The 14,542-nt window shown below is 37.3% G+C and overlaps 1 protein-coding gene across 4 annotated transcripts; it reads right to left on the bottom strand.

Moving 5' to 3' along the window:
- Positions 1-999: 999 nt before the first annotated feature.
- Positions 1,000-12,859, bottom strand: rer1 (retention in endoplasmic reticulum sorting receptor 1). 4 transcript variants are annotated; one of them, XM_056246817.1, is made up of 8 exons: positions 12,710-12,859; positions 9,830-9,915; positions 8,117-8,221; positions 7,788-7,887; positions 7,603-7,681; positions 2,733-2,868; positions 2,462-2,590; positions 1,000-1,467 (listed from the first exon to the last, which is right to left on the bottom strand). In XM_056246817.1, the coding sequence occupies exons 2-7, from the start codon at positions 9,908-9,910 to the stop codon at positions 2,501-2,503; spliced, it is 591 nt and encodes a 196-aa protein (XP_056102792.1). In that variant the 5' UTR covers positions 9,911-9,915; positions 12,710-12,859; the 3' UTR covers positions 1,000-1,467; positions 2,462-2,500. The 4 variants fall into 4 exon arrangements, with proteins under 4 accessions (XP_056102792.1, XP_056102794.1, XP_056102791.1 ...); XM_056246819.1 differs by having other exon boundaries at positions 2,536-2,590; XM_056246816.1 differs by having other exon boundaries at positions 1,000-2,590.
- Between the last annotated feature and the right edge of the window lie 1,683 nt (positions 12,860-14,542).

The following is a 14,542-nucleotide window of genomic DNA, read 5'->3' as shown; positions in this document are numbered from 1 at the left end:
TCACTAAAATATCATGTTCTTTACAAAGGAAAAAAGTCTAATATATATCTGGGTCTCAGGAACATAACATCAAATTTGATTTCTAACATATAGCAAATGCATAATGGAATAAAAGTTTGTATTACATGATGCGCTTGCCAGAAGGACATGATGTCTGTAGCATTGCTGCCCCCCACAGGAAAATGTTTTTACCTTTATTACCACAAAACTAAACAATGAGTGCAAGGGAGGAAGATTATCAAGATTACCGGTTTGTCTAGTTGACTGTTATTTTATTTTGTTTAGTTTTAGATTTATCTTATTCGTTGTCAAATTACACATCAAACCTTTGACAGGCAAATGTTTTTTTAGCAAACTGCATCTGTGGGTTTGTTAGATGGGCCCTTTCTAAATATATCATCACATCACATAACGGCCGACACATCTTATCCCACACTTGACACTCCCTTCCTGTTCAGAAACAAAAGATAACTATCACTAATTCTGAGTAAAGCACTCGCATCATATGTTTGCAGATTCCAGCTGGTTTGATGTTTGGTTATCTAATGCAATGACATTCGTGCATTTTTAGGTGGAACCCAAGTGTCTCTTAGGGGCTTCTGTACTGTAAATGGAAATGCAAAATGTTGTAAGATCGTGTTTATCAAATTTTCATAGTACATACAGAATTATAATGCATCTAATACATTACACTTTATCTTCGATTCAGACTCAACCAAACACTCTTGCAAGTAGAATACAGAAATATGTTACCCTTTATTTTAAGGTGTCCTTGTTACAGTGTAATTATAGCATTAAGTGCGTTGTAATATTAATTAACATAAGGTTAGGGTTTGGTTTAGTTGCATGTAATTATGCATAATTTACTGTTGTTACTATAACATGTAACATGAGTAACAAGGACAATAAAATAAAGTGTTACCAGAATTATCAACAGACTTCAATTGATTTATTCACTAAACTTATATATATAAAAAAAAACAAAAAAGTAATAAGCAGTGAAGGGACACAGCCTTTTAATAGCATTTGAAGTGAAAAATGTACACTTAGTTATTAAAATCATCTCGTTTTCTCTTAACCAGCAGCACAAGAAAACCTAAAACATGCAATGTCTTTAATCAGGAATTAACAAACCTATTATTGTTTTGATGAAGATTAATTTAATACATTAAAAATGGCATTTTCAAAAAAAAAAACATGCTAACCATTAAAAAAAATTATACATTTTTTATATATATCTCCCCTCCAAAAAAAACTGCAATCTAATAGGAAAAATGTATTCTCATCTCAAATGCTTATTGAAGTTATCTCCATTTGCCCATAAAAATAAAAAAATCTATACTAGTTATGGCCCAGCTCAAAAAAGAAGGAAAAAAAAAAACAGAAAAGAAAAAACAAAAACAAAGAACAACCTTCAACCCTCGCCATCCATTTGTAATAGTTAAAGCACTCAACTTTATGTTTCCTCTGTAAAAGAAAAAAGAGAGACAGTTTTAATTGGGAATGCTTAAACGATAAAAACATACAGCCAGTATTTTTGTATCAACATTTTAATGGAATGCACGTTTGCTTTAAAAAATCCTGACGTACAAAGTGAGGGGGTTTGAAACGGTTTACCTACTGAAGAATAACTTACAAACAGCACGACTGGATGTGAATAAGGTGGACAACTATGTACAAAAATTAAATACAATGCTACAGCACATTAAGAGATTTATAAAGGTTCATAAAAGGCAAATATTAACATGTGGCAAGATGGAAATCCACTAAGTCCCTATGATCAATAATGTCTCCTCTCTCTTCATGGAAGCTTCTTGCGTTAGTCTGAATCCAATGTTATTATCTATGAAAGACATCAAATGTACCAGGGTTCGAATATTAAACTTCCCACTATTTTATAGTATATTCCCATGTTTGTAAATAATCAGGAAATAGTTCAACCAAAACTCGTTTCTCATCATGACTTGGGCCCAAATCAATATGACTATTTTCATCAGTTAAACACACACGGCAGAATTTTCATGCTGCCATTTTCCATAAAATAAAAAGTATGTAAAAGAGCAGCAGGGACATTCTGTAAAATTTCTCCTTTTGTGTTCCCCTGAGAAAAAGTTATACGGGTTTGAAATGACATGAGGACGAGTGAATGGTGATGAAATTTGCATTTCCTTTTTAAAAACAAACCGGAAAAAGAGTATCAAATCCTCTAGGTTTGACGAAGAATGGGGACCACTGAGCAAAAAATCTGTCAAATCGTATACTTAGTTGTCCAAATATATTAAAATTTGCCAGTGTAGAAGCTCTCAACAGCATTTCTCAAAGGCCCAAACGCTTAAAGGCATCGTTACAGTTTCAATGTCGATCAAAAGTTTCAACAGGCTTGGCTTTTTCTTACTCAGAAAAAGCAAAAGAGAAAAAAAGAAAAAAAAGAAAAAAAAAAACCTCAACCCCCGTTACGCACCATTCTTCATCAATAACTTTAATTTCAGGAAGGGGAATTTTAACTAGCAAAGGTTTTCGCTGCGTCTTCCTTGCCTCTGTAAGTCCTCTTCCCATGTGTGAAGGGCAGGTATCTATACTTGATCATGTGCTGTAGAGGAAACACAAACAGTGTCAAAACCTCAAGTTAACAACAGTTTAGTACATTACATCACTGGAACTCTAATTTTAGATAACGCTGCTTTTAACAGCTCAGCTATATGAACCAGAAATCTCTCAAAAGAAAAGCGAACCTTGATCTGCCGCTTCATGGTGATGCAGAACAGCATGATGAAATACATTACGAGGATGGGCCAGAACACCGGCACGTCAAAGGCGTCGAAGAATGTGCAAATCATAGCGATGACGATGCCCTTCGTCGCTGAATGCCTGAAACATCAACCAAAAAACAACAACATAAACACTTAAACTGAATCACTTGGAAGGAATATAATAATAAATTAATTAAATATGCAAAAAAAAAAAACAACATTACTGTGAGCTTATTGTAACATACTAATTGAACGATATATGGTGGACAACTGATATATTAGCAATCACGATACATCTGCAGACGTTTGGCATTCAAGTTCTCCTGTTTAGCCGATTTGTGTTGGAAGCAAGATTTATCCCAGCACAGATGCTCATGAGATTTAAAGGGATACTCAACTTTCTTTGGAAATAGGCTCATTTTACAACTCCCCCAGAGTTAAACTGTTGAGTTTTACCGGTTTTGAATCCATTTAGCCGATCTCCGGTTCTGGCGGTACCACTTTTAGCATACATCATTGAAGTGGACAAGACCATTAGCATTTCTAAAAAAAAAAAATGACCAAAGAGTTTCGATATTTTTCCTATTTAAAACTTGACTCTTCTGTAGTGACATCGTGCACTAAGAACGACGGAAAATGTAAAGTTGGGATTTTCTAGGCTGATATGGCTAGGAACTATACTCTCATTCCTGCGTAATAATCAAGAAACTTCACTGCCGTACCATGAGAGCAGCAGGCGTAATGATATGACGCAGCGCCTGAAAATAGGCTACCTTCCGTCAACACAACGGAACTATTTTTTCTTTTGCTAAGCTATGCTAAAAGTGGTACCGCCAGAACCGGAGATCGGCTGAATGGATTCAAAAACGGTAAAACTCAACAGTTTAACTCTGGGGGAGTTGTAAAATGAGCCTATTTCCAAAAAAAGTGGAGTATCCCTTTAAAGGTGCAGCAAGTGCTGATATATTTAAAGGTTCTGTTGAAAGTGGATCGGACCGAGCAGCACAACACACTTGTAGCCAGTCAGCAGAAGGGGGCGTGTCCACTCATGATGGGGAGGAGAGAGAGTGAGCAAGAGGGAGATTTCAAGAAAGACTAGAAAGAGAGATGGCTGAGAGACATTACAAAATAGAAAAGGTCAAACAAAGAAGGGTTATGATCAGGCAAGAGCTTTAGGAGCCGCGTTAATATTAGAAAAGCTTTCCAGCATTAGAGAGACCGAAGCAGGAAGGCCTGAAAACAGATGCTGAGGTTTTGTTGTTTCTGCTCCATGCGAGTAACATGCTTTTGCTGTGTTTCACAGAACCAAGATATGGCGTTGTTGTAATGTTAGCTTTAGTAACAGGACAGTTCTGAGTGTCATTGTTTGCCTAGATCTGTGTGTTGCTGGCGACTAACAACAAACTCTTGCTTGCATACTCTTGTCAGTGTTTCCCCTACAATGTATTCAGCAGCGGCACAGCGCTGCAAAATCTTCACATGATCGGTAATATCACGACATTCACTTACACACCTAAAAACACTGAGACATGGGGATCGGCGGCGCTGCTAATGCGGTGGCTCTGAATACACTTGTTGACAAGAAAGGAGGAAAGAGCCACATATGGAAATATTTTCGATTAGGCTAATGTCACGTTGGCATAAGGGGCCGTTCACATGGCGCGTGCAAATTCATTATTTCAAATGTATAACCAAACAGTTGTGGGGCACCATTGACTTCCATAGTATTTTTACTATGGAAGTCAATGGTGCCAAACAACTGTTTGGTTCCAATCGTTCTTCAAAATATCTTCCTTTGTGTTCAGCAGAAGAAATAAACTCATACAGGTTTGCAACAACTTGAGGGTGAGTATATGATGACAGAATTTTAATTTTTGGGTGGAGTATCCCTTTAAGTACCGTATTTTCCGCACTATAAGGCGCACTTAAAAGCCTTTAATTTTCTCAAAAAACGACAGTGCGCCTTATAATCCGGAGCGCCTTATATATGGATGGTGAACACACGTTCACCAAGACGGGGAGACAGCGCCGGGCGACTTACGCCACTATCTGCCAATGGATCGTAGATGCCTGGGCTGATATATCAGTCTTAACTGTGATCCGAGCTTTCACGAATGCAGGAATAATCTCTTTATTCAGCCGGCTCACATACCCGTATTTACTTCCTGTTTTCGGCCGAAGTCCACAGTAGTTGATTGTCGAGTTCGCGCGCGCGATCAAACCTCCTCCGTGTGTTCAACATCTGATCCGGATGAACTATCCATTTGAGCTGATATTCTCAGAACACCACAGCACCGTCATCGGCTGACAGCTGACAGTTTGAGTCTCCACTGTTGCTTAGTTACCAATGATCGCGCGCACGCACTCGACAATCGCCTACTGTGGACTTCGACCGAAAACAGGAAGAAAATACGGGTATGTGCAGTCAGATTCACCGTGTTCACTCACATGGCTGTGCACTTGTAATGACACATTAAGGTTAAGAGGCTAAAAGCAGGTTTAAAACTTGTCCCGTTTAAGTCAACAGGGTGCAAATTTTAAAAAGAGGATAACACGGTGTAGGCAACACCGGTTTTTGTCGTTGTTATCTGTACTGACAGCACTCCAAATTTACAAAAAATTAGCTCAATGTTAAAATTGACCGGAGTTTTCCTTTAACGTTTGAACAACGTTACCATGGGAGTGAACGGAGTTGTCAGAACGCTTAATAAAGTTTGACTTTATCTGACTGTTTTGTTGACATTTGTTGACATCTAGTGGATGCATAACGCAAACCCAGTCAAACGTTTGACTGCAGTATATTATGCGCTTTATAATCCGGTGCGCCCTATATATGAAAAATGTTCTAAAATAGGTCATTCATTGAAGGTGCGCCTTATAATCCGGTGCGCCGTATAGTGCGGAAAATACGGTAAGCTGGCTGCCATCGCCCTCAGCATACCAATCTCCAGTGTGAACTGTGAGCGTGACTTTTCCACGCTGAATAGGGTGATTTTAATCAGATCCATTATTCATTCATTAAGACATATTGACGTGATATCTGTATACAGCTCCAGCCACACTGAAATCTCTTCATGCAGTGTTTGTATTTGCTTTATTTCTAGGTGAAGACAGACCTGAGGAATAGGCTACAAGGACAGCATCTGGCCACGTGCATGCGTGTCAGCATTAATTATGCCTTGAATCTGTTGATGGTATGTCATATTTGTATGTCTCAAAATGTCCATTTCTATCCACAAAACTTGCCAGAAGTTTAAAGATATTGTAATTTAAATATTACATTTATTGTAGAAATATTGTGCAGTTGTTGTTTACATTCATTTTTAATATCTTACAGATCACCACATTATTGTTACTTTTTTCATTCCTATGAAATGTGCCAGAATTTATTTTCTCTTTATTTCTCTGGTGTTTTTATGATTAAATAGAGATGATAAAAAAAATGGTGGTAATCAAATTAATGCAGAACATTTTAATTTAATTTCAAAATGCAATAAAATGAAATTTGAACAAGTTTAAATTTTTGGCAAACAAAGTTCCGAAGAACAGAGTTTTACGGTTTAAATAAAAGTTGACAATTATGATTTTTGTTTTATCAAATGGAATGGTGAAATCATCATGAAGTGACTGTGTTTATGTGTTCATATCCTCATATAGTGAGATGCCAGATGTATTCATAATTAAATTTCTTAAGTAGCTTTAAAGGTGCATTGCGCAACATTTTATGTTAAAAATACCCGTTTTTCTAACCCATACATGCTTAAACAATTGCCTGATGGGCTGAATGAGCCCTTCTCTGATCACTGCGATTGCCTCTATAATCCTGTACAGTAAAATAAATATGAGGGATTCGGGACGGAATTTGAGACTGGGTGTGACGTCACACACGTTCACGCTCAACTGGCTATGTCTGGCAGGTTTGTGTATTCGCCGGCGCCGCCATTCTCCGCATCAGCGAAGACAACTCGAGCGACAAAACTTTAGTCAACTTTCGACAAAAGTAGAAGATGGATTCAAAGAGACCGGCTTGTAGTTCATTCCAAACCCCAAAGCAAACTCCACGTAAGACAAAGAAAAGAAAACTTTTGTCTAGTGCCACCAAAAGGGCCAAATTGGAGTCAGACAGGCGTCGGAATAAGACGAGAGTCAACATCGGGAAGGTTTTCAACAAATGGAGAGATCTCCGGTCCGGATTATTATTTTGAGCTTTTACAAAGTAATAACTTATATTGTTCATGAACGTGTTTCCATAATAATACAATCATAAGTGGATACAGTAAACACATAAAACAGTTCAACATGGAGATAGATGGAAACAAAAACCGAAGTTTTCTACTACCCCCGTGTCCCCCTCACACATAAGTGTGTAATTTACTCAAATGCCTTTCCTTTCATTTAAAATGACTTGCAGATTCATAACTTTATTACCTCTGAAGACATTATGAATGTAAACAAAAGATTTGTGCGGCTGATACTCCTTTGGTTATGAACAGCTTGTACTTGTGCAAGCGTGCGTATGCGTGTGGTCCATGAGCCTGCACACCTCAGTTTCGCTTGTCGCCAGAGGGGGCATAGTTCTGCGAAAACTCAGAGACTTGCGCAATGCACCTTTAATAATGATAAAGTGTACAGCCCTACTTTTTATTCATACTAATTTTGCGACATTACGTATTATACACAATTACACATTTATCACTGTATTCTGCCTATGTTTACCACGTGGTGGAAATCATTGGGCTCTATTTCTGGTCATTTCTCTATGTCACTGGATCAAGACAATCCACTCATTATTCTCTGGAGAAAACTGCACTCATCAAGCCATTCCATGGGATCTTGAAATGTGACAACTCACCAGAATTTGAACTCTGGCAACCTCCTAATGAACGGCCGGAACTCTTCATTCTGTTTTGTGGGTAGTGCTGGACCCTCATCTAGTGAAGGGAGACATCAATTAAAATTTAAAAAAAAAATATACATTCACCTCAGCGAAGCAAACGTCACTGATGATAAGAAGATCATTTCAAATGCCGGTCTTACCTGGATCATCAAGCAATGAGGGATCCACTTTTGGTGAGAGGAAAGCAATGAAGAGGTTAAGGTGGTAGATCCCGAGAGCATATGTGACTATGTACCAGCCCTAATAAAAGACAAATGATTCAGTGCATTTGATTAATGTTTTGTGATGAAAACTGCAACAGTTACTCAAATCAAATGAACTTTGTAGACCTGCAAAGACGCAATTACACAACAAGAACATTATCATAAGTCTACAACTGCATAATAACTCTACCCTTAGCGCCAAGCATAAATGAAATAGGTAAAATGAAAGTATTTTGCAAACATTCCTAAACAGATGGTGTTTTTACCTGTAGAATATATACTCTGATCATATATATGGCCGTTAGAAGAAGAGTGGCTGCCCATCGGAATGCTGAGAACGGTGTTGACTTGTCCAACCATGACTGATAAATCTGCATTTAAAAGAGAAAAAGTAGTTCTCATTATCCAACAACACTCAGTAGGGGTGGAAGATATACCAGTAGACACGATTAACAGGTTGAGATTTTGGACTATTGTCTCTATTGCTGTTACACTCATGTGACGCTGCTGTAATGCATGGTTAGCTTATAGTTTTTTATCAGTTCATTCTTGTTACGCAGCACGTTTGAGCTTCCACAAGAACCAATGAGGTTCATTATCGCGTGTTACGCAGCACGTTTGAGTTTCAACAAGAACCAATGAGGTTAATTCTCGAGTGTTACGCAGCACGTTTGAGTTTCAACAAGAACCAATGAGGTTAATTCTGGAGTCTTACGGGTTGAGTCCTTACTCAACATGAGGTTGAGTAAATAATGACAATTTTCATTTTTGGGTGAACTCTCTCTTTAACATTACGGGCCGGAGCACAGTTACGTCATTACGATGGACATTTTCACTTAAAAGAAATTTCGTTAATAGACTGTCTAATAGATTTATCACTTATGCAGCGATTTTCACTTAATTGTACTGCACATATCAAAAGAATCTTTACGGAGGTAGCTGACGTTGATAGAGGAATTTGCAGCTTTACTCGCAAACTACAATTCCTGTTCGTCAATAAGGTGAGAACCAGACACGTTATAAATATAAATATACTCAAATTAATTGAAAAGTGTACCATCCAAGTAGTAGTAATACCAAATGTTTGGTAAAGATGACAATAGCGCACACAAAAGCAGTAGCTGCTCCGGCACGGTTAGTGATAACAATACATGCGTACCGCACTCGAGCCCAATCGACCCGCGCCCGCGCCCACCTCTTCAAGCAGGCCAGGGCATGGTGCGGCGTACACATCACCCAGCAATCACACTAGTCAAACCAACCAGACTTTGGCGCACATAAAACCGTGCGAGTACTGAATCGAGTTCTTTTTGCTGCGTAATTGGGCTTGAGCGGTTAAATACACATACTTGCATGTCAAAATGCCCATCTTTGAAAGTATCCTCAAACACAGTCATTTATGTCTTATGTAAAAGTAAACAGTTGAGAAAGAAAACGCATGTGTAACAGTATATTGGATCTAATGTAAAAGGAAGCCTAATATACCTGCTGACGTCTGTGTAATGAATGCTAATCAAACAACAGAAATCACTTCTCTTGACCGAATCATAGAGAATCATTTTTATACATTTATATATTATTTTTTATTTCTAGTGCTTGATATTTTTCAGGTATGTCTATTTAATTTGAGTCTTTGTTCTATTTTAGTTTATTGTCCTCTTGCTTGTAATTCATTTATTTGTTCTTATTTAATCACTGACTGTTTACATGTTTTAGACTGTTTAGAGGTTTTCTTTTTACGTAGGCTAATATTGGGGTGTTTTTGTGATATTGAAATTGGTGAAAAGAATTATCGATAGTTACATATTTTGTTATAAAAAAAATATTTAAATGCAAAAATCGTGATCAATATCGTTATCATGAAGTAAAATTACTCATATCGTGATATAAGATCTTGGTCATATTGGTCACACGTCTAACACTCTTACAATCTTAAAATTGCTTAAATAGTCAGACAGTGTCATTTCCAAGAGCCTCACCTGCCCGAGCCGTTTAAAGAAGTTTCCGATCGCTGATGGTTTCCCATGGATGGATTCACCAGCACTGTCTCCTTCTGGCATTCTGTCTGTGAATGAGGGGTAACATAATGAGGGTACAGTGACAAAAAAAAGGATTATTTTTGCTTGCTATTTTTATATCGACAGCAAACAACCCAGAAATAACACAATATAAATCTCCTCATTGAGCTCACTCAAACATATATTCAAAACTGCATGCAAATAATTCTACCATTTAGGAGTGTAGCTGCACATTTCCATCCTACTGTCTCCTAGGCAAGCTTGTACATTATAACGGTTCATATAGCTAATAATAATAATAATAATAATAATAATGGTGTTGAACAGCCACATCAACACAATTAAGAGTGTTTTGCGCTCAAAGCATGGAGAATTACAACCTGATGCACTCGTTTCTAAGTTGCAGCAAATTTAGTATGACTAAATCGAGCCTTAATTTAATAAAATGGGATGTGAAAAGTTCTCATTTTGTTTTTTATCATTATTATTTTCTAATTTTCCCTAATTAAAAAGTCCTAAAATAGTGTTTTAAAGCAATCACTTCTTTTATTATAGATTCCTATAAATCCTATTGAGACCATATAAAACCCTACCAAAAAAATGATCCTACTGGAAAATCTGACATTCATTTAGGATATTTTATACTTATCTAATTTTTTACAGCCCTATTGCATTGTGTATGGTTTTCTATATCTCTTCTGAATTTCTAAAAAGATTCACATAAAAAGATAAAACAACTGAGACATAAACTGAACACATTTCCCTGTTTGTCACAGGGTTCACTTCCTTTTTATTCAGATTATTTCTAACCATTTCTTTATTTGTGGGAAAAAAATACTGCAATACAATTACAGAATCAAGAAGTTGTCATCTAAAGTAAGTCTGTTTAGTTTAGAGATTTAATTTTTTTGTTACTCGTAGTTTGGCACCGCGAGGACAGTCAGCTGTTCTTCCCGTCTCCCTGTAACACTGTCTTAAATTACGGATATTGCAGTTTATAGCTCAGGTCACATCTGCAGTAGGACTAAGACATGTTCACACAGGTGATCAGGGACCCAGGCCATCTTTCTCCTGCTGTTTTTCCCAATCAGTAAAAAGGTCTCTTTAGTGTCCCAAGTTATTGGAACTGTGACTTTAATTGTCTACCACCATTAATCTGTTAGTGTCTTAAAGGATTAGTTTCTTTTTTTGTAGAAAACACATTGTAGAAAACACACAGTGACACACACATTTCTTTTTTTGTAGAAAATAACTGATCGTTTCGCTAGATAAGACCCTTATTCCTCGGCTGGGATCGTGTAGAGCCCTTTGAAGCCGCATTGAAACTGTAATTTGGACCTTCAAACCATTGAAGTCGACTATATAGAGAAAAATCCTGGAATGCTTTCCTCAAAAAACAATTTCTTTTCGACTGAAGAAAGAAAAACATCTTCATCTTGGATGACACGGGCTGGGGTGAGTAAATTATCAGCAAACTTTAATTCTGAAGTGAACTAATCCTTTAAGAACTGTTCCACAAGTACATTGTGCAATAATTATTTAATATACTGTATTCTGAAAAAGGGACGTTTCTTATAAAAGACACCCAGCTTCCAGAAATCCCAATAGGAATCCCTTGATTTCTTTCACTAGATCACCTGATTTGCTCTGTACTGACTGAATGACATTTCACAGGCGGGGATATGGGTGGTGTTGTATTACGTTAAAGTTCGTAGGTTTTAAAATCTAAATTACTGTTGACTGAATTATCTACCTTGCAGATCAGTGCATTTCCCCCGTTTCAGTCAATAATAATATACGATTCACTCACGAGCGCGTTTAAAGGAATTGATTTCCTGGTCGTAAAACAGGGGAAGCCTCCGTCTGATGATGATAACCTACAGATGTAATCTGAGGCAAAGTCCAAAAAACCACCACGTCAATGAACAAGAGGTTCTTCGAGGAAAATAATCAACCTAAATCAAGATCACCTTCAGTATAACGGCGCATAAAATGAATGGTTTGGTGTCTCTCTGCTAAAGGTAGAAGCAGCTCATTTCCCTCATCTTTCAGTCACTGCTGTCGGCTACAGTGGAATCGAATGCCTCATTGTAGTGAATACTAACGTGTATTTATTTGCTAAATAAACTATCCCAAAGCAGAACATGCGATTCTTGATCCAGATACGTCTAGCATATTTCCTGACATCTGAACCAAACAGGACAGTGCATGCAAATGAACACTAGCTAAAGTTCCGGTACAGATTTGTTCTCAGTCTGTTGTTATTAGCGAACCAGTGCGACAGATACTTACCTCAATGTTTATTTCATAAACTCACTGTTAATGTAACCACCTAACTAGAAGGCTAGTGGTCAGACCTTGTAAGCTAATTTGCTATTTAGCATCGGTTTGTTAGCCGTAGCTGATTCCTTTAAGGCGTAAGGCATGCTGGTTAATGTAGTTTCTAAAACAGATCTTCTACGTTTGACGCACAACACGGACGACGACTTATAAACTACACTTCCCATTCTACTATACAACAAGGCGGAAACGCAAGGGTTGTAGTTTTCAGTTTCGAATTTGTAATTGACACTACCTTTGGGAGGCATCGAGAATGAACTACAAAGACCAGCAGACACGCAGAAAAGTGGACAACTCACTTCCGGGGAAATCCGAACGCAGGCGAGTGGTAAACTTTGCTAGCACTGCCTTTTACTGCATCTTGTAGAGAATCCAATTTTACAATCGTCATGCCACTTGAGGCAAATAAAACCAGGCGGACAGTTATCATATTCGAGGAGTCGGATCGCCTGTGAGAGCTTTATAACATGAGTGAGATGACAGGAAATCTGTTTCTCTTACCCGGTTGTGCCGCTGTGTCACTCTCGGCTGCCGATCCGCGCGTCGCGCTGCTTCTCTGTGAACACGTCAGTGCTTCTGTAGATTCAGCCGCGTCAGACCGCAGTAGCCGAGCGCAGAAAACATCGCTCGCTGTTCAACATAAGCCGAGCGTAGACAACATCGATCCCTGTTCAGCAGATCCAAACCAAACTCAGCGCCAGTTATACCTAACTTTTTTTTGTATTCGATATGATACCGATACTTTTTGTTACAGTTGTTACAGATTACATTGATACTATTTTTTTTAAATGGGTATGTGATTTATTGATTTTTTTTTTTTTAGAAAAAGAGAAGAAAGAAGTATCTTTATGCCCATCAACACAAATCCATATGAACGGGTTCAAAAATCCAAGTAGGGTAAAATGGGTGAAGATTCCCCCTTAAGAACAATCTACTTTTACTTTTAAAATTGTGACAAATTTAATTTCTTTACCTGGGGCAAGAAGCTTTTCCACTTTTAAAACACACACACACACATACACATATTATAGTGTTGTCAAATTAATGGCATAAGCATCTAGCATAAAAGTCTGTAAATGTATAATATGTGTGTGTGTTGTTATGTGAATTTATGCATATATATATATATATATATATATACACACACACATATATATATTTACAAACTTTTATGTTAGATCAGATGCGATTTGATAGCACTAGATAATGTGTGTGTGTACATATATATATATATATATATATATATATATATATTACACACATGCTGAATTAAAATCAGAATTTATTAGACCCTTTTAATTTTCACATTTTCCAACATTTCATTTTAAACTCAATGTTTAACTGTGACATATAAATGATCATCATCTGAGTAAGAGTCATTTGCCTGAAAGTCCATTTCATCTCCTTTCACCTCAACATTGGTTACTTCTATGCCTGCTTCTGATATTTTCTGAAGGACCTCCTCGGTTAAAAAACACTGTAAGAACCATGAGTAACCGTGCTATGACTTCTTCTCCACCGATGGCCAAAAAAAAGAAAGACCGCAAACTGGACAATCTTTTAAATTGAGATTCAAGCAGCCAATCAGGGCTGGCTCTACATACAGTCTCAGAAAATAAAGTACATAATTGTACCTTTAGGGGTACAATGGCTTGTCACTGGGGCTGTACCCTCAAGGGTACAATATTGTACCTTAACCTTTAAAAGAAACGGTACATATATGTACCTTTTAATGCTTTTTGACCCTCAAAAAGGTACATGTATGCACCTTGAGGTCCAACAGCAAAAACTCCAGTGTTAATTGAACTCTCCTGGTAGTTTATATGACTCTAGACTCAAGAATGTTAAAGTTAATGAGATAATTACGTGATTCATTGAGTGATGATTGACCATTATTGAAGACACCTGATGTTAACAAGCAGAATCACTGAAGGAGAAAATATAATTTTTTAAGACACCGTTATGGTGATCAGTGTTTGCTTTAGTTGGGCTCTTGACCCTTAAACATTAATTTTAGATTTTGTTTGGCTGTTGTATCTGAGCTATAACTGCCAGATGAACAAAGCGAAAAGGTGATCAGGTGGTGTTGGTTATGTTTTGACATAATCATAATTTGCCTGAATCACTGAACTCATTCTTTTTCTCAATCTCAGTCTTAAATGTATATTGTTGATTACAGCAGCCTGTGATTCTACAGCAAATGATTTCCAGCAATTTCCATATAATCCAAAATATTTCTTAAAAGTTGTTCTGATCAAAATACTTTTTTAAAAATTGTTTTATGTTGACACACTGACATCAATAATCAGCCTGTGAATCTCAACAATGGTGACA

The sequence above is a fragment of the Rhinichthys klamathensis genome, unplaced genomic scaffold (assembly GCF_029890125.1).
Source record: "Rhinichthys klamathensis goyatoka isolate OS25496 unplaced genomic scaffold, OSU_Roscu_1.1 h1tg000040l_1, whole genome shotgun sequence".
NCBI classification, from domain to species: domain Eukaryota; kingdom Metazoa; phylum Chordata; class Actinopteri; order Cypriniformes; family Leuciscidae; genus Rhinichthys; species Rhinichthys klamathensis.
Note: the sequence above shows the minus strand (reverse complement) of the source record. Positions and strands in the feature narration are given on the sequence as shown.

Coding starts and splice junctions, on each gene's coding strand:
- rer1 (XM_056246816.1), bottom strand. CDS start 9,910: ATGCCAGAAGGAGACAGTGCTGGTGAATCCATCCATGGGAAACCATCA. Junction 8,222..9,829: donor TCTTTAAACGGCTCGGGCAG/GTGAGGCTCTTG, acceptor TTTTAAATGCAG/ATTTATCAGTCATGGTTGGA. Junction 7,888..8,116: donor TCAGAGTATATATTCTACAG/GTAAAAACACCA, acceptor GTCTTTTATTAG/GGCTGGTACATAGTCACATA.